The sequence below is a fragment of the Eleginops maclovinus genome, chromosome 20 (genome assembly GCF_036324505.1).
Source record: "Eleginops maclovinus isolate JMC-PN-2008 ecotype Puerto Natales chromosome 20, JC_Emac_rtc_rv5, whole genome shotgun sequence".
Taxonomy (NCBI): domain Eukaryota; kingdom Metazoa; phylum Chordata; class Actinopteri; order Perciformes; family Eleginopidae; genus Eleginops; species Eleginops maclovinus.
The window spans coordinates 28314596-28337559 of record NC_086368.1 but is presented as its reverse complement, the minus strand read 5'-3'; the positions used below and the strand labels follow the sequence as shown (position 1 = coordinate 28337559).

Genomic DNA, 22964 nt, shown 5'->3' with positions numbered 1-22964 from the left:
GTGTCCGGTGCCTTGCTCAAGGGCCTAGGAGGTGAACTGGGACCTCTCCAAGTAGCAGTCCACTTTCCAAGTCTGTTCGGGGACTTGAACCGGCGACCCTACGATTCCCAGTCCAAGCCCCTACTGACTGAGCCACTGCTGGACTTTTATTTTTATTAACCTAATTTTTTAATACTTTTTATTATTCTACTGTGTGGAAAATGTTCTGCTCGTTCTTGATTGTGTCACCCTGTGAAAATTCAATAAATAAATATATAAGAAAAAAAGATAATACATTTACAACATAGGAAGTCCAAATGCTGCAGAATGCATGTGTCTATAAATAAGAAGACGATGGATCCAGGTGGATGTAAACAATCCCCTGGATGCCATCAAAGAGGTAGTGAGGTGAGCATCAGCCGGACCACAGCGCCATGTACAGCCACGACTCGTACCAGGACTGAGGGTCCAGGACTCAGGACTAATGATGGCTTCATTCAGCTGGCCAGGATATAACCACAGCAGTACTCCCACGGGCTGATATATGACGTCATATGTTCCAGATGCTTTGGCATAAACATAACAGATGGCCCTACTGGAGGTCATTTCCCACCAAACTGGCGTAACACACACGTGCACAGCGCCCATATCGTCCATAATAAAAGGTCACAAACTGTTTTAAATGTTGTGCTTTAATCCAACGCTTCTGTACAGTTCATTAAGTTATACATTCAAAATCGTTACTGTCGACAGAGTGGTGCAATGACGTGATTTGTAGTCCGACCCTGGCAAAAAGCAATGGGATTTCGCCATTGGATTTTTGGTATATTGCTCCTTTTTAGGACTCATTCCTGCACCCCTCTTTAGCTGTAGGACACTGGGCTGATTTGCAGTCTAATCATACTAATATTGCTTAAAGTCTTCATCATTATTTCTCCCTGAGCTCGTTGTGACACCAAGTCTCTCAGGATAAATATCACTAAACTTTCAGTCTGAATCACTTCGTGTTTGTAAGTCATTTATCGGACAAAATAAACCGACCTACAGCTGTGAAAGCGCCTTAATCAAAATCAAAGTTACAGAGTGCAGTAAGACATAATTGTGCCAAATATGAAATGAAATTCTCATCCATTCGGCTGCTTGTTGATCATCCGGCTACGTCGAAAATGTTCAGTTGGAGGAGGCCAGAGTAAAGCTCCTGTTCTGAGGCCATGTGGCCTTGAAGAGATGCTTCTCCTTCCCACGCTCTCTTTTCATTGGTCATTTATTTGTGTCCTCTAGTCCCGTCCCCACTGAGTCTCTCAGGGCCCCTCCGATCAGGAACCTCCAGGCTGTGGCTTCTCCTTCAGGTCTGTGCCTTGAGACGGATCTGAGAGATAAACGGGATTAACATTTACGGTCTGTTGACTGTTGTTGTTCTACCTGAACAGCGTGCATGCGGACCTGCTGGAAGTGCAGCATTTTTAGCAGAGGTGCTTACGCGCTGCAACCGCCCATAAACACTTCTAGCTGCAGCTTCAAAAACAATGCAAATATGAAAAGAAATGCAACCAAAGAAACGTGTCCGACTTCACAACACATGCGCAGCGTTTACTTAAAAGCGCTGCAAATACAAAACACAACAGACACAAGGGGACGCAAAAACGTGACGCACACAGCTTGGACACGTTCAGAGACTATAAAGTTGGCACACTGTCTCTGTTGGCAGAGTTAGTCTAAGTCTCATAGCTGGAAGTGTTTGTCGGGATATCTGAAATGACTATGTTAGCTACATTAGCTAGCTCACAGCAAATCTGGACAAATATCGGAAGGAATCCTTTAGTCACACTGCTAAAATAAGTCAATTAACGCTTTGACGTGTTAACGGTAATTAAAGGTTACATTCCAGTGACACTGACCAGGACTTTATTATCCCCGAACATCAGCAAGCTCTCCGGTCCCAGCTATGTGCGTCACTTTTTAGTGTCCCCTGCAAACAGTTTCTCGTGTGTTTTGGCACATTTCTGCGTTTATATTTGCATCCTTTCTGAAGCTCCTATTAAAAATATCTCGGATGATCGTGGCCCGTTTGCACCTGTCGGCCACCGTACTTCCTGGTACATCATAGCAACGCAAATCATGAAGACACTGCCTGTACACAATCCATTAACACAAATAGGGGTCAGTAAGTCCTCGATGAATCATACATGAATTCTGGCAGGGATTTTCTCATGCAGACCGACAGCTATCCTCCTACACACCAGTACACCAGTCTCTTTAAACGGACTGGAAGGAGCACAGGTTACATTGGTGTTTGAACCAGCAGTATGTGTATGCCTTTCTATCAAAGCTGTAATGTGTATGGAATTAAATTCACTGTTTTGTTTGTGTTTATACCTGTTGAGTGTTTACCTGTTTGGCCGTTTCTGTGGCAACGCTGGACAACGAGGAACAGCAGGAAGAGGCAGAGGCTGATGAACGACGTTACTGTGCAACACAACAGGAAGGAGTAACTGCCCTGACTGTCTATCACCTGGGGGAACACACACACACACACACACACACACACACACACACACACACACACACACACACAAATAAAACAATGAAAGTTGCAACAGAAGAAGTTTATAATTGAAGGCACCGCAGGCCACACACCAATCCTCATAAATAAACTCGGCTTGTTAAAGGTCATGTGATTTTGCAAATATTGCTTTAAATGAACAGATTATTGAGAGTCAAATGACATTCAAAGAGGAAATGTATCTGATGTGTGTGTTACCGATCCGATGAGCAGCTGCAGCAGCATCTCTCCGCTGCTGGCACTGGTCACCAGGACTGTGGTGGCACAACCTTCAACACACAGGCAGTCAATGAGTCAGTGAGTCAGTGAGTCAGTGAGTCAGTGATTCAGTGAATCAGTGAGTTAGTGAGTCAGTGAATCAGTGAGTTAGTGAGTCAGTGAGTCAGTGAGTCAGTGAATCAGTGAGTTAGTGAGTCAGTGAGTCAGTGAGTCAGTGAGTCAGTGAGTCAGTGAATCAGTGAGTCAGTGAGTCAGTGAATCAGTGAGTCAGTGAGTCAGTGAATCAGTGAGTTAGTGAATCAGTGAGTCAGTGAGTCAGTGAGTCAGTGAGTCAGTGAATCAGTGAGTTAGTGATTCAGTGAGTCAGTGAGTTAGTGAGTCAGTGAATCAGTGAGTTAGTGATTCAGTGAGTCAGTGAGTTAGTGAGTCAGTGAGTCAGTGAGTTAGTGAGTCAGTGAGTCAGTGAGTCAGTGAGTCAGTGAGTCAGTGAATCAGTGAGTTAGTGAGTCAGTGAGTTAGTGAGTCAGTGAATCAGTGAGTCAGTGAGTCAGTGAATCAGTGAGTTAGTGAGTCAGTGAGTCAGTGAGTCAGTGAATCAGTGAGTCAGTGAGTCAGTGAGTTAGTGAGTCAGTGAGTCAGTGAGTCAGTGAGTCAGTGAATCAGTGAGTCAGTGAGTCAGTGAGTTAGTGAGTCAGTGAATCAGTGAGTCAGTGAGTCAGTGAGTTAGTGAGTCAGTGAATCAGTGAGTCAGTGAGTCAGTGAGTCAGTGGAGGACTTCAAATGGGGTTTAATCATCAACCTGTCCTGAGAATTTCAAGCAGGTGTCCAACGTTACTCTACCGTTGGGCGTGCTGACACACACACACACACACACACACACACACACACACACACACACACACACACACACACACACACACACACACACACACACACACACACACACACACACACACACACACACACACACACACACACCTAACTCTGTGCAGTAACCTGTTTGGTTTGTTTCCTAATTTTCTTTCTGGTTTTTCTTCCAGTTACTTAGTTTGTTCAGTTTTGTTGTGGCGTGTTGAAAACGCCGAAGCAGGGAAGCTGCATATATGAAAATGGTCTTGAAAAAAGCATAGATTAAATCATTAATATACAAAATAAGGAAACACTGTAAAAACACTTATACTGATGTTGGAAGGTTTGATTTACACCAAATAATCATATTTTGAAAAGCTTCTCCTTATTATTGTGTTTCAAAATCAGAATCTATGAAGTAACTAGTAAATAACTATAATAAATTAACATTACAGTAGATTAAAGAAATACAAAAAGTAGAAGTATAAAGTGGTGTAGAGTCGATATACCTCAAATAGAAGTACAGTATTTGGGTAAATTTACTTAGTTACTTTCAACCACTTACTATTTCCTAGATCTATGGAGCATGACTCCTTGAGAAATAATTAATATTCTGCTCATCTTCAGGTACATATTTGTATTTTTTGCCTCTACCGTGACATGTTTCCATGCTTCAACTCCCCCTCTGTCTGAAACCAGAGCCCAGTGAGCTCTGATTGGTCAGCTGTCCGGCTCTGTTGTGATTGGGTTTACCTTTGTAGTCCAGTATGTCCTCTGTGAAGGCCAGCATGGATGGGAACACGCTGCTGATGCACAGTCCCAACACACAGGTGCCGATGAAGAGGAACACACAGCTCGTGTAGAAGATCATCAGCAGGCATTGCACCACGATGACCCCCAGCTGAAGGAAACAGGGGAAATATAAATGCTGTTACAGCTGTACTCGCTGTGCAAAACGTGACACATATTTCCAGTAAATATCGACAAATAAAACACATCTTGGACTGGTTTCTACATTCTCAACCAGAACAATGACGTGGAGTGAATCCAACCGTAGCTCCAAAAGAATATCATTGAATGTTGTTGCTGTCTTCTCCGTCTGACGGCCACCGTAGTCTGTCTTTTTGAGCCGAAATAGCTCAGTTGGGAGAGCGTTAGACTGAAGATCTAAAGGTCCCTGGTTCAATCCCTGGTTTCGGCAGAGCTGAGGACAGTTTTGAGCTCAAGCTTCCTTAATGGATAGAGCCGCTGAATTATAGCAGGCTGATTTGGTGTCTTTGTTCTACATATAGGTTCACCTGCACCTGAAATGTGAACTGCAGATGTCACAGCTCAATGCCATGTAGCATTAGTTGAAAGAAATCTCTCTCACTTTTACAAATTGTTTGTCTGACGGCCATGGTGATCTGGCCTTTTACCCTGAAATATTTCAGCTGGGAATGAAGATCTAAAGGTTCCTGGTTCAATCTGTTTGCCGCTTTAAATTAGTATTAGTGAAAACTTTCTGAAACGTTGATCATCTTGACAAAATGTTGTCTGTTTTCTGCCTGATGGCCTCCAGAATCAGCTGTTCTGTGCCGAAATAGCTCAGTTGGGAGAGCGTTAGACTGAAGATCTAAAGGTCCCTGGTTCGATCCCTGGTTTCGGCAGAAGGATGACAGTTTTAGGCAGAACCTCGATGGTTAGAGCTGCTGAGGCATTGGGTCTGTGTTGGTGCTGTTCATCATACAGGTTCACTCATACTGCACCTTCAGTGTAAAAATGGAGATTTGCTAATCAAATGCTACGTGTGAACCCATCTGCCATCGAGCATAACCTCAAGAAGTTCCTCAGGTTTTGGCTGAAACTGCCACTGAGTATCAGTTCATCGTTTTATCTAAATGTTCTTCTGTTTGATGTATAAGAGCCTGAAGTTATGGAATATGTGCCGAAATAGCTCAGTTGGGAGAGCGTTAGACTGAAGATCTAAAGGTCCCTGGTTCGATCCCTGGTTTCGGCAGCAGAGAGGAGAGTTTTGGGCAAAAGCTGCTGTAGTTATAAGCCTTCTTCTGGGATTTGTCAGGCTTAGTATTTGTCTAGCATATCTGTTATTCACGTTGCAGGTATAAAAAGAGGCTGTTTGTACAAAAGAGAAGGAACAAAATAAGACTCCTATGGTTCAGCAGGCATAGCAATGAGTGCCAAAAACCAGTATTGAACCTTTTCACTTAAAGTACACATTTTATTTTACTGAAGGCATCAAATCACACTTCTAGTTAGCAGCTCTAACTATGAAGGTTTCGCCCAAAACTGCCGAAACCAGGGATCGAACCAGGGACCTTTAGATCTTCAGTCTAACGCTCTCCCAACTGAGCTATTTCGGCACAGAACAGCCGATTCTGGAGCCCATCAGGCACAAAACAAACAACATTTTATCAAGATGATCAACGTTTCAGAAAGTGTTCACTAATACTAATTAAGAGCAGCAAACAGATTGAACCAGGAACCTTTAGATCTTCATTCCCAGCTGAGATATTTCAGGACAAAAGGCCAGATCACCATGGCCGTCAGACAAACAACAATTTGTAAAAGTGAGAGAGATTTCTTTCAACTAATGCTACATGGCTTTGAGCTGTGACTGCACATGAGTAAGACATCTGCATTTCACATTTCAGGTGCAGGTGAACCTATATGGAGAACAAAGACACCAAATCAGCCTGCTATGATTCAGCGGCTCTATCCATTAAGGAAACTTGAGATCAAAACTGTCCTCAGTTCTGCCGAAACCTTTAGATCTTCAGTCTAACGCTTTCCTAGCTGAGCTATTTCGGCTTAAAAAAAGGCATAATTTTGTGAGTTTTACAGACTTTCAGAAAGTACCATTTCCAAATAATACTTGTTGGTAATTTGGCTGTCGCTTAGCATCTGATATTTTACGTTGCACGTTTAAGGGAACCTATATATGCAACATAAAAAGGCAAAGATTGAGCAGGTATAACCACCGAGGAAACCAAGGGTTTAACCAATACATATTTAAAGACAGTGGTATTCAATCAGACCGCAATGTTTCAGGACCTTTAACCATCGAGGTTCTGCCAAAAACTCTCCTCTATGCTGCCGAAACCAGGGATCGAACCAGGGACCTTTAGATCTTCAGTCTAACGCTCTCCCAACTGAGCTATTTCGGCACAAAGCAACTGTTAAAAATGTAAAAAAATGACAGAATTTTCATAAAGAACATGTATCAAATATTAAATCTAATATATCAAAGGATATTGGAGTGTCTCTTCGCATTTTTGTAGTTAACAGTGCCGTTTTAAATGAACCATTACCAACAACTCAGAGTTTCAGGAACACTAACCATCAAGATTGAGCCTAAAACTCTCCTCTTTGCTGCCAAAACCAGGGATCGAACCAGGGACCTTTAGATCTTCAGTCTAACGCTCTCCCAACTGAGCTATTTCGGCACAAAGGAACATGAAGAAAGTGACCGTCAGAGGGAAAACAAAACAACATTTTCTAAAACTTTCAACTTGTGGCCAGAGCTCTCCGCTTTGATGCCAACACCAGGGATCACTGCGGTCAAATTACACACAAAACATTTGTATACCTTTTAGAAAGTACATACTGTTACTAATTCTAGATGACAGTAGAGATGTCACAAAGCATCTGGAGATGTGAGTGGTCCAATATGTCCAACACACAAAGGCAGTGAGACTGACTGTTTCAGAGGCTCTATCCATCAAGGAGACTTGAGCCTAAAACTCTCCTCTATGCTGCCGAAACCAGGGATCGAACCAGGGACCTTTAGATCTTCAGTCTAACGCTCTCCCAACTGAGCTATTTCGGCACATATTCCATAACTTCAGGCTCTTATACATCAAACAGAAGAACATTTAGATAAAATGATGAAAGTTTCTTTCACTGAAACTCAGTGGCAGTTTCAGCCAAAACCTGAGGACTTTCTGATTTTTCAGAAAGTATTGAGGTTATGCTCGATTGCAGATGGGTTCACACGTAGCATTTGATTAGCAAATCTCCATTTTTACACTGAAGGTTCAGTATGAGTGAACATGTATGATGAACAGCACCAACGCTTCGGCAGCTCTAACCATCGAGGTTCTGCCTAAAACTGTCGTCCTTCTGCCGAAACCAGGGATCGAACCAGGGACCTTTAGATCTTCAGTCTAACGCTCTCCCAACTGAGCTATTTCGGCTCAAAGAAAGGCAACATTTTGTGACTTTTACAGACTTTCAGAAAGTACAATTTCCAAATAATACTTGTTGGTAATTTGGCTGTCGCTTAGCATCTGATATTTTACATTGCACGTTTAAGGGAACCTATATATGCAACATAGAAAGGCAAAGATTGAGCAGGTCTAACCACAGAGGAAACCAAGGATTTAACCAAAACATATTTAAAGACAGTGGTATTCAATCAGACCGCAATGTTTCAGGACCTCTAACCATTGAGGTTCTGCCTAAAACTCTCCTCTATGCTGCCGAAACCAGGGATCGAACCAGGGACCTTTAGATCTTCAGTCTAACGCTCTCCCAACTGAGCTATTTCGGCACAAAAGAAGCTGAAGAAAGTGACTATCAGAGCGAAAACAAAACAACATTTTCTAAAACTTTCAACTTGTGGCCAGAGCTCTCCTCTTTGATGCCAACACCAGGGATCACTGCGGTCAAATTACACACAAAACATTTGTATGCCTTTTAGAAAGTACATACTGTTACTAATTCTAGATGACAGTAGGGATGTCACAAAGCATCTGGAGATGTGAGTGATCCAATATGTCCAACACACAAAGGCAGTGAGACTGACTGTTTTAGAGGCTCTATCCATCAAGGAGACTTGAGCCTAAAACTCTCCTCCATGCTGCCGAAACCAGGGATCGAACCAGGGACCTTTAGATCTTCAGTCTACAATCTCCCAACTGAGCTATTTCGGCACAGAACAGCTGATTCTGGAGGCCATCAGGCACAAAAAAGGCAACATTTTGTGAGTTTCACAAACTGTCAGAAAGTACAATTTCCAAATAATACTAGTGGGTAATTTGGCTGTCGCTTAGCTTTTAGCTGTTCGTTTAAGGGAACCAACTGAGCTATTTTGGCAACAATTACATAACTTCAGACTCTGATACCTCAAACAGAACAACATTTAGATAAAACGATGAACGTTTCATTCACTGATACTCAGTGGCAGTTTCAGCCAAAACCTCAGGAACGTCTTTAGTTGTAAAATGACTTTTCAGAAATTATTGAGGTTATGCTCGATGGCAGATGGGTTCACACCTAGCATTTGACTAGACAATCTCCATTTTTACACTGAAGGTTCAGTATGAGTGAACCTGTATGATGAACAGCACCAACGCTTCAGCAGCTCTAACCATCGAGGTTCTGCCTGAAACTGTCGTCCTTCTGCCGAAACCAGGGATCGAACCAGGGACCTTTAGATCTTCAGTCTAACGCTCTCCCAACTGAGCTATTTCGGCACAGAAAAGATAACATTTTGTGAGTTTTACAAACTGTCAGAAAGTACAATTTCCAAATAATACTAGTGGGTAATTTGGCTGTTGCTAATTTTTTAGCTTTTAGCTGTTTAAAGACAGTGGTATTCAATCAGACCGCAATGTTTCAGGACCTCTAACCATCAAGGTTCTGCCAAAGACTGTCCTCTGTGCTGCCGAAACCAGGGATCGAACCAGGGACCTTTAGATCTTCAGTCTAACGCTCTCCCAACTGAGCTATTTCGGCACAAAAGAATTTGAAGAAAGTGACCGTCAGAGGGAAAACAAAACAACATTTTCTAAAACTTTCAACTTGTGGCCAGAGCTCTCCGCTTTGATGCCAACACCAGGGATCACTGCGATCAAATTACACACAAAACATTTGTATACCTTTTAGAAAGTACATACTGTTACTAATTCTAGATGACAGTAGAGATGTCACAAAGCATCTGGAGATGTGAGTGATCCAATATGTCCAACACACAAAGGCAGTGAGACTGACTGTTTTAGAGGCTCTATCCATCAAGGAGACTTGAGCCTAAAACTCTCCTCTCTGCTGCCGAAACCAGGGATTGAACCAGGGACCTTTAGATCTTCAGTCTAACGCTCTCCCAACTGAGCTATTTCGGCACAAAAAAGATAACATTTTGTGAGTTTTACAAACTGTCAGAAAGTACAATTTCCAAATAATACTAGTGGGTAATTTGGCTGTTGCTAATTTTTTAGCTTTTAGCTGTTTAAAGACAGTGGTATCCAATCAGACTGCAATGTTTCAGGACCTCTAACCATCAAGGTTCTGCCAAAAACTGTCCTCTGTGCTGCCGAAACCAGGGATCGAACCAGGGACCTTTAGATCTTCAGTCTAACGCTCTCCCAACTGAGCTATTTCGGCACAAAAGAGACTGAACAAAGTGACCGTCAGAGCGAAAACAAAACAAAATGTTCTAAAGGCCAGAACTCTCCTCTTTAATGCCAGAACTCTGCATTGAACCAGGGACCTTTATATCTCAGTCACATGGAAAAACACAACATTTGGTAACAAGGACGGACATTTCAGAGAGTACATTAATGGAAGTGATATTAAACGGCATGTGGTCTGTCACAAAGCATCGAGATAGCATCTGGAGATGTGGGTAAACCTAATAGACAACTGTACCAAATCAGAAAGCTATGTTTCAGGAGCTCTAATCATCAAGATTGATCCTTAAACGGTCCTCTCTGCTGCCGAAACCAGGGATCGAAACAGGGACCTTTAGATCTTCAGTCTAATGCTCTCCCAACTGAGCTATTTCGGCACAAAAAAGATAACATTTTGTGAGTTTTACAAACTGTCAGAAAGTACAATTTCCAAATAATACTAGTGGGTAATTTGGCTGTTGCTATTTTTTTTAGCTTTTAGCTGTTTAAAGACAGTGGTATCCAATCAGACCGCAATGTTTCAGGACCTCTAACCATCAAGGTTCTGCCAAAAACTGTCCTCTGTGCTGCCGAAACCAGGGATCGAACCAGGGACCTTTAGATCTTCAGTCTAACGCTCTCCCAACTGAGCTATTTCGGCTCAGAACAGCTGATTCTGGAGGCCATCAGGCACAAAAAAGGCAACATTTTGTGAGTTTTACAGACTTTCAGAAAGTACAATTTCCAAATAATACTAGTGGGTAATTTGGCTGTCGCTTAGCTTTTAGCCTTTAGCTGTTCGTTTAAGGGGACCAACTGAGCTATTTCGGCAACAATTACATAACTTCAGACTCTGATACCTCAAACAGAACAACAGTTAGTTAAAACGATGAACGTTTCATTCACTGATACTCAGTGGCAGTTTCAGCCAAAACCTGAGGAACGTCTTTAGTTGTAAAATGACTTTTCAGAAAGTATTGAGGTTATGCTAGATGGCAGATGGGTTCACACTTAGCATTTGATTAGCAAATCTCCATTTTTACACTGAAGGTTCAGTATGAGTGAACATGTATGATGAGCAGCACCAACGCTTCAGCAGCTCTAACCAAAGAGGTTCTGCCTAAAACTGTCGTCCTTCTGCCGAAACCAGGGATCGAACCAGGGACCTTTAGATCTTCAGTCTAACGCTCTCCCAACTGAGCTATTTCGGCACAAAGAAAATGAACATTTTGTGAGTTTTACAGACTTTCAGAAAGTACAATTTCCAAATAATACTAGTGGGTAATTTGGCTGTCACTTCACTTTTAGCTGTTCGTTTAAGGGAACCTAAGCAACATCGAAAGGCAAAGATTGAGCAGGTCTAACCACAGAGGAAACCAAGGATCCCAGTACATATTTAAAGACAAAGGTATCCAATCAGACTGCAATGTTTCAGGACCTCTAACGATCAAGGTTCTGCCTAAAACTATCCTCCGTGCTGCCGAAACCAGGGATCGAACCAGGGACCTTTAGATCTTCAGTCTAACGCTCTCCCAACTGAGCTATTTCGGCACAAAAGCCATCATCCTGGTTGCCCTTTAGGAAATCAAAAAAACATTTAGTAAAAACAAAAGTCTTTTCCGAAAGTACAAATTCCAACTAATGATAGCTAGCAGTTGTTCTGTACCGTAGCATCTGTGCAGTTTACATGACTGGTAGAAGTCAACGTAGGTGCGACAGAGACGGACACCAAATCAGGCTGCTATGACCAGGATATAGAGCCCAAAACTGTCCTCTCTGCTGCCGAAACCAGGGATCGAACCAGGGACCTTTAGATCTTCAGTCTAACGCTCTCCCAACTGAGCTATTTCGGCACAAAAGAAGAGGAACAAATTGACCGTCAGAGCGAAAACAAAACAGCGCAGAGCTCTCCTCTTTGCTGCTGAAACCAGGCATCATCACTACGGTCAAATTACACACAAAACATTTAGGAAAGATTATAGAAGTACATACTAATACCAGATGACATTTGGGTTGTCAGAGATCATCTTACTAGCATGTGGAGACAAAGGCACCAAATCAGAGTGCGTGTTTCAGCAGCTCTATTCATCAAGGAGACTTGTCCCATGAATCATATAATTCAGCAGCTCTAAACATCGAGGTTCTGCCTAAAATTCTCCTCTTTCTGCCGAAACCAGGGATCGAACCAGGGACCTTTAGATCTTCAGTCTAACACTCTCCCAACTGAGCTATTTCGGCACAAAAGAACATGAAGAAAGTGACCATGAGAGCGAAAACAAAACAACTTTCAACTTGTGTTTTCAGAGCTCTCCTCTTTGATGCCAACACCAGGGATCACTGTGGTCAAATTACACACAAAACATTTGTATACCTTTTAGAAAGTACATACTGTTACTAATTCTAGATGACAGTAGAGATGTCACAAAGCATCTGGAGATGTGAGTGATCCAATATGTCCAACACACAAAGGCAGTGAGACTGACTGTTTCAGAGGCTCTATCCATCAAGGAGACTTGAGCCTAAAACTGTCCTCTTTCTGCCGAAACCAGGGATCGAACCAGGGACCTTTAGATCTTCAGTCTAACGCTCTCCCAACTGAGCTATTTCGGCACAGAACAGCTGATTCTGGAGGCCATCAGGCACAAAAAAGGCAACATTTTGTGAGTTTTACAGACTTTCAGAAAGTACAATTTCCAAATAATACTAGTGGGTAATTTGGCTGTCGCTTAGCTTAAACAGAACAGGATTCTGTAAAAATTGACATTAATTTCATAAAGAAGAAGTATCAACTATTGATCAAAGGAAAATGGACTGTCTCTTAGCATTTGAGTTGTTAACAGTGCAGGTTTAAATGAACCTCTACCAATCAAGTAGGAGCTTTAACTTTCAAGCTTGTGCCCAAAACTGTCCGTTCTGCTGCCGAAACCAGGGATCGAACCAGGGACCTTTAGATCTTCAGTCTAACGCTCTCCCAACTGAGCTATTTCGGCACAAAACTAACTTTTTCGGTTGCCTTCAAAGTCAAAATAAAACAACATTCTCACTTAGCATCCGACTATCATTTCTCCAGTTTAAGTTGCTCCCAGACAAAGCCACCAATCCTCTGGACAACTCTCTAAATATTTGATCCCAACCAAAGGAAAACACAACCTCTGAAAGCAAACAGTGCCAGGCAAAATTTCCGTGTTCATCCCATCACCCAATCAAACCAGGAGAGGCATAGCTCTGCTAAAGGAAGCACAGCAAGTCAGGTGACACACAATGAACGTAGCATTACAATTCACTGTGCATGTATTCAAAGACAAACAGAGAGATTTAGTAGGTAATATTCAGTTGTAAACAAAGGGCCTGGATCAAGTTCAAGCACGACAAAGATCGTGTTGTTTGTATAAGTGCTGAATCATCCTCTGAACCTCATCCTGGTCGGTGCACTCACGCCCAGTTTAAATATTTGGTTAAATTCTTCCACACAACAGCTGGGCATGAGCTCCATTGTATTGTGATACTAGAAAGACACTGTGGCAGACAGATGGAGGCGGGACAACCTGTAATTCTCTTTGTTCGTACCAGACTGAAGGTGAGCAGCCTGGGCGCCGGGTATCTGTAGGACAGGTAGATGAAAGCCAGTCTTCCCACGGTGATGGCGGCCCAGAATAACGTGTCCAGGTAGCCAGCGGTCTTGTGACCCATCAGCAGGGGAGGGGACACTGCGTAGGTGTAGACGAAGCCGGCGTAAGAGCCCTGCGGGACAACAAGAGTCCAGACACAACCAATCAAAACCCTCCTTATCAAGCCCCCGCAGGCATATGCATTGATTTTCTGACGACTGTCATATTCTTTTAACTATGAAATAAGTTATTATGGGGTGCACAGGTCCCATCATGCTTTCAGGGATGTAATCACACACATTCTGGGTAGATAGGTAAGTACTTTATTGATCCCAATTTGGGATTTTTTTTGCATTGCAGCAGCATAAAAAGACTAGAAATAAACTATTCCAAATGTAAACCTTTCAATAAAAATAAAATAGCATTCAAAAAGTAGTAGTAGTGTGTGTGTGTGTGTGTGTGTGTGTGTGTGTGTGTGTGTGTGTGTGTGTGTGTGTGTGTGTGTGTGTGTGTGTGTGTGTGTGTGTGTGTGTGTGTGTGTGTGTGTGTGTGTGTGTGTGTGTGTGAGGGCATAAAATGTACTGTAGTGACGACTGGAGAGAGTAAAAGGAGATTATGGAGCTTTATCAGGGTCATACATTTGGATCATTAAAAAATATACAATTCATTTAAAGTTTGTATCCTGAACTTTGAAAGATGCACTGATTCATTCAAACAGAAAATACGTTTTTGAAATATTTTTTTCCGGTTGAATATCAACAGAACGTTGACGCTGGTATCAGTTCTGTTTACCTCCAATCACGGGAGTATTGTGTATAGAAAGTCCATCCATGAAGGCAACAGGACAGAGGGAGGGCTGTCACTCAGGAGGCCCCCCCCCCCCCCCCAAAGCAACATCAGTGCCACAAGTTTGAAAGTGAAAAAAAAAGATCTGAAAGCGAACACACGAGAAACTGAAAACAAAAAGGATCCAAATATCAAAACATGTATAAAAGTGAAGTATGAACATAAATATTTCTCTTAAAAAAAAAAGACATGATTTAAACTTCTTAGTTTTAGTTTGAATACATCATTGTAATTTTCAAAGTTCAGAACCATAGGAGAACGACTCGAGCGATACGCTGACTCGGGTCTTATCCTTCCACAACAGAGGTAGGCAGACCTGCTCACTAAAGGAAATAGTTGGAGCTATATTATATTATATATTATTTAATAGTTCATCATTTCTCTACTTGCTGTTTTTGTTTATAATGATTATTATTATTATTTAGTTTTGTTATTTAAATGAGTTAAATTTGTTTCTATGCTTTTATTTTGAAGGCTTGTTTGGGCCCCTGGTGTAATTGTATATATCGGAGACGGGGTGGTGGGAGCAGAGCACCAGTAGGTTTTTTTTTTATCAGGTTGATTCAAGCCTCAAGGAGAAGCGACAGGAAAGGATTAGGAAACTGTGTGCATTATTTAAACGATATTGGATCATGCACAAACGGAGACTCTTGCCTGGATTTTACTTTTCCGTTTATTTTTCTGTTATAGCTTCTAGGATTCTGCAGAAATTAAAAACATGATGAGTGTCGGGGAATGATGAAGTACTACCTTTTTTCTTTAACCAGATTAATGGATGTTCAGATTTGAAGGAGGAGGCACGTGTCTTTGCAAATTGCAACCATCAAGCACCAATGGTTTTTAAGTTAGTGAGCTGTGTGTCACATCCAATACTAGGGCTTCTACTTCTTCCTGTAAGACACATTTACAGAAACCACAAATACCTTCCTCTTCATCGTTTTCAACCTCATTGGTCCGTCCATTTTACTACATGCAGTTTCTATGTCTTAAATCTCTCCTTACCAACCCCTAACAGGCCGTGGAAAGTTAAAATGTGTGTGTGTGTTTATGTGTGTATAGTTGTGGGATGTCTCACTATTATTCCATCCGTGATGAAGACGATGGCCCCGCCAAGAGCGTGGAGGAGGAAGAAAGTAGCCGGGCGTCCCCGGAGTTTGGCGAGGTTACAGCAATGGAAGAAACTCTGATGACCTGCAGGACAGAAAGGCAGGCTGAGGTCTGGGATTTGGATTTGGATCACACACTCTCTCACACAGACAGACGCACACACACACACACACACGTATGCATGCATGCTTTACCCTCACTGCTTTCTCCAGCGCCGGACTGAGAGTCGGCTCGCTCCAGCAGGCGTGTCCCGGTGCTGGAGCATGGCAGCAGTCTCTCACGGTACATCAAAGCTAGAACCGCTGCTGGCACTGGGAGCTGCCACACACACACACACACACACACACACACACACACACACACACACACACACAAAGAGGGTATTGTCACCGAGTCAACACTTCCTGTCAGCTGATTCAAATTGTAGCCCTCCCTTTATGGACTCTCAGCTTGAAACAGACACACTTCCAACAGATAATGGAGTGATATTTGGTGTGTGTGCTGGGGGGGTTTTGTGAACGTAAATGGTCTGCAGAGGTTAAAATCCCTGGGTTCCCTCCAGAGGGAGTTTATCACCCAATATGGATGCTTATAATCATCTGAAGCAAACCTTAAAATAATTAAGAATGGCTCTCAAGAGAATCTAACGCCAAATATAAAGTTCATTCAAACAATCTCATCATGGGATGCCTACATTTCACGATTAAGCTCGAGAAGAAGTCTGTTTTCTTTTGCTCTGTAAGTCAGTCTGTAAGTGAGTGACTGAAGTCTGGAACCCATTGACTTGAAAAAAAAGAAATGAACTGGCCATAGACACCGTAAATATTGCTGGGTAGAAGAGACTCCTGACTCTGTGGCTGCGGTCGAATAGTCTGAAGGTTCCTAACGGAGCGAAATGACCCGGAAGTACCTCAGTGGCAGCCATGACAAGAGCTGTTCTGATTCTCAAGATGATAGGAAAGGAGCTTCCTTTATAACCTCCTTTAGCTTAGGAAACACTGGACCTTCCTTTAGGAAAGGAAAGGAGAAAATGCTGTCCCACAATGCATTGCGGCCTCAATATTCGGCCGTTCACATAATCAACCGATAGGACAGAGAAATGTGGGTCATGTGAGTAACGGTGCTTGTTAAGCAATTTAAAACTTATGCCGTAACTTTTCAAAGTTGTTTGTTTTGAACGTTCAGAGGAATATGAACGTTACTTTTTTACTGAAATGATCAAATAAAGTCCACATTTCACAGTGTTTGTCTCTTAGCATTTGATTAGCATTTGAGTTGTTAACAGTGCAGGTTTAAATGAACCTCTACCAATCAAGTAGGAGCTTTAACTTTCAAGTTTGTGCCCAAAACTGTCCATTCTGCTGCCGAAACCAGGGATCGAACCAGGGACCTTTAGATCTTCAGTCTAACGCTCTCCCAACTGAGCTATTTCGGCACAAAATTGACTTTTTCGGTTGCCTTCAAACTCAAAATAAAACAACGTTCTCACTTAGCATCTGACTATCATTTCTCCACAAATAACAGCTTGGACTGGGAATCGTAGGGTCGCCGGTTCAAGTCCCCAAACAGACATGAAATATGGAAAGTGGACTGCTACTTGGAGAGGTCCCAGTTCACCTCCTAGGCCCTGCTGTGGTGCCCTTGAGCAAAGCACCGGACACCTCCAATCCCCCCCTCCCCATTGCTCCCCGGGCGCTGCACAATAGCTGCCCACTGCTCCTAGTACTAGGATGGGTTAAATGCAGAGGACCAATTTCACTGTGTGTGACAAATAAAGAGGGTTTCATCCTCCCATTCTATGTATTAACACCATCAGAGCACGGTGCAGAGCAGATGCTCTGTCAGTCGTCCTGTACAGAGAACTGTAGTTTCCCCACAGCAGTTAATAACGTCCGCTGGTTCATCCTAAATACGTGGGATAGTGTAAGAGCAGTCGGATTCTCTTGAAGCCTGGTTGTCTTTTGAATTCTCCTATCCACTATTCCTTAACCCCGTGATGTTGCACAAAGATCAAGGAATAGAGGATAGGAGAAAACGAGAGGAGCTGGTTTTGGGACAATTCGGCCGTACCCCAGGTCATGAGTTATCTTTACTCTCAATTAGTGACTTGCATTACAGCCCATAACCAGATCATTTAAACCAGCATGTGCTGTATCATCCATCATACTGACATTGATCAGAGCGATGATCCAGAAGGCGTAGGACACCCTGGTGATCACCACCCCCTCGGTGTGCAGAGGGTACTGGGAGATGTTGGGGATCACCGCCCCCTGCCCCACCAGGCTCTCGCGGAGGTGCTCCAGGTCTGCGGGAGAGGTGGAGTTCAGGGTCCAGTTTGCACCCAGGACGCACGAGTCCTCTGACAGGAACGGGTCGGCCACCAGCGGACTGACCAGCGCTCCCAGGCCGATGAAGAAATGCAGGGCCTATAGGGCGAGACATGGAGGCTGTATTTACACTTTCTCTACTACGTTGTCTCGTTTCTTTCAGAATTCAATTCATAACCCACACATTTTTAACACAAGATTTCCTCTTTGTAAACTCAGTTGGCCATGACTCCTCTCCTAATCACCTCCCCAAATGTCAAGGTGTGCAAATATGTACAATCATACGTTTGAGGGAGGATATAACCGTGTCAGAGGCTCCTTTAATAGCCTCTAATGCAGGGGGGTCAAACATACGGCCAATACCGGCCCGCAAGATGACTTTGCAAAGTGTAAAAATGGAATTGTGCAATTAAATGTCAGTCGGAGCTTGAGTACGAAGGAGGTTGGTTTGGTGGAACCCTATAGTTCAAACACTGCCACAACTTTTATGTATTTTTTATGCATACCTTTTATTTACAAGGCCTTCTTCCTTCATAGCCTCAATTTAGTCCGTATTGTGGTGTGTCATGATTGCTACACAGATGTTGTTTTGATCAAAAAGTAAAATGCTATATTGTTCAGGTCACTACATGTTTTTGTAGACACACGGTGATCTGAAGGTGTAATGCACATGTAAAACGAGGCATATAATAGTTGAAATTGCACTCATTCTTCCTAAGAAATGTCTGGGTTGTTCATAAAGTCAGTAAGGTTTTACTGGTCCGGCCCACGAGAGATCCAATGTGGCCCCTGAACTAATCTGAGTTTGACGCCCTGCTCTAAAGTGTCTTTCTTCAGCATTGTTTAGAAGAGAATAAACCCTTAATCGTGCCACAGTTTCATCGTTTCGGGGACTTGAACCGGTGACCTTCTGGTTCCCAAGCTTAGACCGTAAGGACTTCGCCACCACCTCCCGTTCAATCGGGTTACATCACTTTTATTTTGTGATACTCCGACATTACTGATTAAATTCCTTTACAGGTAACTAGTGAATCCAAAGGAAAACTCAAACACACTCTCAGCTGTTCCTCCCCCTCCCCTCCCTCCCCCCTCCTGACCTGTAGGAAGATGGCGGAGTCCCTCTGGTAGAGCTTCACCAGCTGGAGGTTGGCGATGGTGTCGATCACCCCCATGGCCAAGCCGGCGATCGCCATGGCGACAGACAGCAGCGACACATGGTCGCAGAGCGGGATGACGGAGAACACGAGCGAGATGACGAGCGCGCAGGAGAAGAGCGTCCACAGGGAGGACAGGAGTCTGGGGGGGGGGGGACAGCGGTAGGTAGATCAGGACTGTTGAGATTGCATTTTCAAATGTGTATTTTTAAAATTCTGAACCTACACATCTTTTTTATTTAGTCGTTATGGATAAATATATTCTGTTACTCGCCAAGGCTCCGTTGGACTCCTTTGTTTACTTCCTGAACATAGTGACATCACTCTGTAACACTCGCGCTCCTATTGACAAGCGCTCCAACACATTGTACGTGATAGGCTAAGGGGCGGGACATCTCTAAGCAGGTATCCAATCACAACAGCAAACCCAATCACAGCAGACTGGGCTCTGGTTTCAGACAGAGGGTGAAAAGAGGTGCTGCAGCACAGGCAGTATGAGAAACATAAAGAGCTTTCAGAACATCAGAGCATGGAGACATGTCCCAGGAGAAGACACTACATACTGATGTGAACCTGAGAATGAGCAGAACATGTCCCCTTTAAGTTCATTAATGATGTCATTGAAAACAGGCTGATTACAACAGGATTTTCCAGCGTGTTGTTGTCGCAGTAAAGTCACCCTGATGGGGTTTTTCTCCCTTATCTTTGACTTATCACACTTCTACATTATCTTATGTGTTATTTTCCTTTCCTGCAAACTTTCCACTCTCCCTTTAACCTTCTCCTGGGTAGTGTTTGGTTTGTGACACATTTTGGACATAACCAGTACCCATGCCAGTTGCGATAACTAACAGAGTCTGTACACGGCAGACTGAACGTGGCATACTGGAAATTAATATCACTTCATGTTTAATTAAATCACCTCTCTGTCCACTTGCACACTCCTGAGGAAACACATCGACCTGAAACAAGTGCCAGTCATTTGAATGTTGAATATTTGCAAGTCAAAGTCAGAACGTTATCTTTCTAATCCAAACAAATGCACCTTTTCGGTCCATACACTCCCAGTTTACCCAGTTTAGATCACTGTTACATTTCTTACTAGCAGGATGACAATGTTAGTCAAACCCTAAAACAGATCATCTAGTGTTCGTTGTAAAGGATCAGGTGTCCTCTCTCCTCTGTCAGCTGTTCTGTTCTCTCATACTTTCAGAGTGAATCTATACTCCTACTGCCTGAATCTGCTTCATGGTTTTCTCTCTCTTTGGTTCATTTGTTCTGTTTGTAATTCAGCAGGTGAACCTATATGTTCATAAAATAGTGTGTGTGAGATTAACTGTGTGTGTTAAACTGAAACGGAGCATTTCCTGTCAGCTCAGATCCTCTTCCTGCTTCTGTAAACTGTAGTATGAGCTGATGTGTTTCAGTGCTGGTGTATGGGCTGGATCTGCTTCATGAACGGCAGGTTTTCCTTTAAATCAAATCATTTCTGATCCTCAATATCTTGGTTTTTCTTTCTAAGGACTTCTTTTAATTCACTTAGTCATCATACATTTTAAATTTACAGGCGCCGCCCACTTCCAGGTGCAGCCAGAAGGCGTGCTTCAGAAGGAAGTTTTTATTAGTTGTATGTAAATGTTTGGTTACTGTGAACAAACCAAACAATGTGTAGTCAAACTGTTTCTACTTTAAACATGATTTTCTTTCTTTAGAAAAAGTGACCAGACTTAAACAAACAGCACAAATCAGAGATAAAAAGTCTATGAACGTCCATCTTTTTTAGCCAGCCTAGGTCTCTGAGACACTCAGACAGAAATGAACTTGTTTCCCTCAGTGAACATTAAACTATACGCTATAACTTTAATCTAAATTGAGGACAAATGTCCCTTTGAACACTGGAGGAAGGACATTATCCGAAAACAGGAAAGAGCAGCTGAATGATCTCACAAAAAGAGCATCAACACTTCCAACGATTTAAAACATATGGAAGTTAAAACAAAGTTACTTCTGCAAAAGATCAACTTGAAATCCCCCCGTTCTCCTCGCTCTGATGTTCAGAAAGCTCTTCACTGTTCTCATCCTGCCTGTGCTGCAGCACCTCTTTTCACCCTCTGTCTGAAACCAGAGCCCAGTCTGTCAGCTGTTGCCCAGTGATTGGTCAACCGCTTGGAGATGTCCCGCCCCCTTCTTAGCCTATCACGTGTACAATGTGTTGGAGCGCTAGCCAATAGAAGCGCGAGTGTTCCATAGTGATGTCACCATGTTCCGGGAGTAAACAAAGGAGACTACACAGTTTCTACGACAGTCACAATTAGTCTTAATATTCTTATATGTTTTTGAACTGGAGAAGAAGTATCCAAAGCCTTTGTTGAGTAAAATCCCCGGCTAGTATCGTGTTTAATGTAGTCCTTTGAGCTTAAATATCAAAGTGAAATAACTCTTGTCTTTTTTTTTGCTGAATAAAACTTATCCACCCTTCTTATTTCCTTTTGGCGTGAGTAATAATACAAATGTAAGGACGTTGTTACACAGAAAACCTATGAATATTATGGTATTACTACCCTTCTTTATTACTGATCAACACACCAGCTCTAAAGTGGGCCAGCTCACTCACGTTCTCTTGAAGAGCCCCCCCAGGCTGCTGCCCACCAGCAGGAAGAACTGCTGGGAGAAGAAGACCCAGGTGATCTGCTGCAGGCTGGACTGGGTCTGACAGCGCAGGTCCAGCAGCGTGGGGCCCAGGAAGGCGATGCACAGGCCGAAGCTGAAGAACACACTCCAGTAGGTGAGCGTGTATTTCCAGTGGCGCTTAAACAGCGCCCAGATCCGCTCGTCCAGCAGCTTCATGTCGGAGCTTTCACCTCCGGATCCCCGCGGAGCTGCTCATTGACTCTGGGGCTGTGTGTGCAGCTCTATCAGACCGACCTACAGGAAGTACCGGAGGGAAAAGTAAACACAGTCTGACCAGTCCGGGCACTTCCCAACTTCTTTCCACTTCAGTGCCAGTTAGCCTCCTGACGGACGTGGCGCTGATTGGCTGATGCACCAAGGTACCGCCCACTTTCTGAATCATTTCAGATAAAAACTGGTGACTAGAGTAATTGTTTTAGATTACGTCATTTACACTGGGGAAATAACCTCAGCACTTTTTTTGAAATGGCTGATTTTGTCCCCAACACTTTTATATATATATAATAATACAGCTTTATTTATATAGCACTTTTCATACAGCACGTGCTGCTCAAAGTGCTTTACAAAATGGTACACATCACAAGTTAAAAACAAACAACAACATGCATGCAGCACAGCAACAACATATAACATTTCAACAGAAAAGATTCCTCGGAAAAATAAGACACGACTAATAAGTAAATCAATGCAAAGATATAAAACCCTATGAATAATGAATATGTAGCCTTTCTATGCCTCGGTGCAAATGTAAACCAGATGTGGTGTTGCCTGTATTATCTGAACATCTGTAAAGTAATTAGCTAATTTTTCCATTTGATATTTATTTTATTTTTTTACATGTTTTGTGTGATAATCATTTATTGAGCTTTCATTGTGCATGGTCATTAAACGTTATTCTGTTTATTGTATTCATTTCTCTGTTTTGGTTGTTGATTTGCTGTTATTAATGAGTGAGATGTAGTCTTGCTTTTTGACAATTTAAGATAAAAAGATCAAAGGAAAATGAAGAAAGCTTTAGGAACGTTTTCTTTGAATAATGCAATGTCAATACAGAAGAAACACATTTGCATTCTCTAAAAGACTGACACTAGCTCCAAAAGATACAAAGTTCTTTCACTCTCACTTTGTTAACGATGCATGTGGATTAATGCACATATCAACTGTCCATTATTTTCCCCCTCCTACCAACACTCCTATTAGATTTCCTACATTCAGATGTTGAAGACTGTTTA

At 42.7% G+C, this 22964-nt stretch overlaps 1 protein-coding gene and 21 non-coding genes across 23 annotated transcripts; 3 read left to right on the top strand and 19 right to left on the bottom strand.

Moving 5' to 3' along the window:
• Positions 1-653: 653 nt before the first annotated feature.
• Positions 654-22020, bottom strand: mfsd4aa (major facilitator superfamily domain containing 4Aa). 2 transcript variants are annotated; one of them, XM_063910017.1, is made up of 10 exons: positions 21656-22020; positions 18985-19183; positions 17732-17986; positions 15755-15878; positions 15529-15644; positions 13567-13740; positions 4364-4511; positions 2741-2811; positions 2371-2491; positions 654-1348 (listed from the first exon to the last, which is right to left on the bottom strand). In XM_063910017.1, exons 1-10 carry the CDS (start codon positions 21886-21888, stop codon positions 1296-1298), a joined length of 1494 nt encoding a protein of 497 aa, XP_063766087.1. In that variant the 5' UTR covers positions 21889-22020; the 3' UTR covers positions 654-1295. The 2 variants fall into 2 exon arrangements, with proteins under 2 accessions (XP_063766087.1, XP_063766088.1); XM_063910018.1 differs by lacking the exon at positions 2741-2811.
• On the top strand, positions 4739-4811 carry trnaf-gaa (transfer RNA phenylalanine (anticodon GAA)). Its single transcript has one exon. It is a non-coding gene; the product is annotated as a tRNA-Phe (tRNA).
• trnaf-gaa (transfer RNA phenylalanine (anticodon GAA)) lies at positions 5187-5259 on the top strand. Its single transcript has one exon. It is a non-coding gene; the product is annotated as a tRNA-Phe (tRNA).
• Positions 5537-5609, top strand: trnaf-gaa (transfer RNA phenylalanine (anticodon GAA)). The gene has a single exon. It is a non-coding gene; the product is annotated as a tRNA-Phe (tRNA).
• Positions 5901-5973, bottom strand: trnaf-gaa (transfer RNA phenylalanine (anticodon GAA)). Its single transcript has one exon. It is a non-coding gene; the product is annotated as a tRNA-Phe (tRNA).
• trnaf-gaa (transfer RNA phenylalanine (anticodon GAA)) lies at positions 6705-6777 on the bottom strand. The gene has a single exon. It is a non-coding gene; the product is annotated as a tRNA-Phe (tRNA).
• Positions 6984-7056, bottom strand: trnaf-gaa (transfer RNA phenylalanine (anticodon GAA)). The gene has a single exon. It is a non-coding gene; the product is annotated as a tRNA-Phe (tRNA).
• trnaf-gaa (transfer RNA phenylalanine (anticodon GAA)) lies at positions 7367-7439 on the bottom strand. Its single transcript has one exon. It is a non-coding gene; the product is annotated as a tRNA-Phe (tRNA).
• Positions 7734-7806, bottom strand: trnaf-gaa (transfer RNA phenylalanine (anticodon GAA)). The gene has a single exon. It is a non-coding gene; the product is annotated as a tRNA-Phe (tRNA).
• On the bottom strand, positions 8090-8162 carry trnaf-gaa (transfer RNA phenylalanine (anticodon GAA)). The gene has a single exon. It is a non-coding gene; the product is annotated as a tRNA-Phe (tRNA).
• trnaf-gaa (transfer RNA phenylalanine (anticodon GAA)) lies at positions 9015-9087 on the bottom strand. Its single transcript has one exon. It is a non-coding gene; the product is annotated as a tRNA-Phe (tRNA).
• Positions 9277-9349, bottom strand: trnaf-gaa (transfer RNA phenylalanine (anticodon GAA)). Its single transcript has one exon. It is a non-coding gene; the product is annotated as a tRNA-Phe (tRNA).
• Positions 9660-9732, bottom strand: trnaf-gaa (transfer RNA phenylalanine (anticodon GAA)). Its single transcript has one exon. It is a non-coding gene; the product is annotated as a tRNA-Phe (tRNA).
• Positions 9922-9994, bottom strand: trnaf-gaa (transfer RNA phenylalanine (anticodon GAA)). Its single transcript has one exon. It is a non-coding gene; the product is annotated as a tRNA-Phe (tRNA).
• On the bottom strand, positions 10588-10660 carry trnaf-gaa (transfer RNA phenylalanine (anticodon GAA)). The gene has a single exon. It is a non-coding gene; the product is annotated as a tRNA-Phe (tRNA).
• On the bottom strand, positions 11138-11210 carry trnaf-gaa (transfer RNA phenylalanine (anticodon GAA)). Its single transcript has one exon. It is a non-coding gene; the product is annotated as a tRNA-Phe (tRNA).
• trnaf-gaa (transfer RNA phenylalanine (anticodon GAA)) lies at positions 11478-11550 on the bottom strand. Its single transcript has one exon. It is a non-coding gene; the product is annotated as a tRNA-Phe (tRNA).
• trnaf-gaa (transfer RNA phenylalanine (anticodon GAA)) lies at positions 11780-11852 on the bottom strand. Its single transcript has one exon. It is a non-coding gene; the product is annotated as a tRNA-Phe (tRNA).
• Positions 12165-12237, bottom strand: trnaf-gaa (transfer RNA phenylalanine (anticodon GAA)). Its single transcript has one exon. It is a non-coding gene; the product is annotated as a tRNA-Phe (tRNA).
• trnaf-gaa (transfer RNA phenylalanine (anticodon GAA)) lies at positions 12537-12609 on the bottom strand. Its single transcript has one exon. It is a non-coding gene; the product is annotated as a tRNA-Phe (tRNA).
• Positions 12917-12989, bottom strand: trnaf-gaa (transfer RNA phenylalanine (anticodon GAA)). The gene has a single exon. It is a non-coding gene; the product is annotated as a tRNA-Phe (tRNA).
• Positions 16923-16995, bottom strand: trnaf-gaa (transfer RNA phenylalanine (anticodon GAA)). The gene has a single exon. It is a non-coding gene; the product is annotated as a tRNA-Phe (tRNA).
• Positions 22021-22964: the final 944 nt, after the last annotated feature.

What these genes read in the sequence shown, in the direction of transcription:
- mfsd4aa (XM_063910017.1), bottom strand. Translation starts at nt 21,888, where the DNA reads ATGAAGCTGCTGGACGAGCGGATCTGGGCGCTGTTTAAGCGCCACTGG. An exon ending in TCATCACGGATGGAATAATA is followed by an intron (nt 13,741 to 15,528) that starts GTGAGACATCCC and finishes GTTGTCCCGCAG; the next exon opens with GGCTCTTACGCCGGCTTCGT. An exon ending in GGCTGCTCACCTTCAGTCTG is followed by an intron (nt 4,512 to 13,566) that starts GTACGAACAAAG and finishes TGTTTCCTTCAG; the next exon opens with CTGGGGGTCATCGTGGTGCA.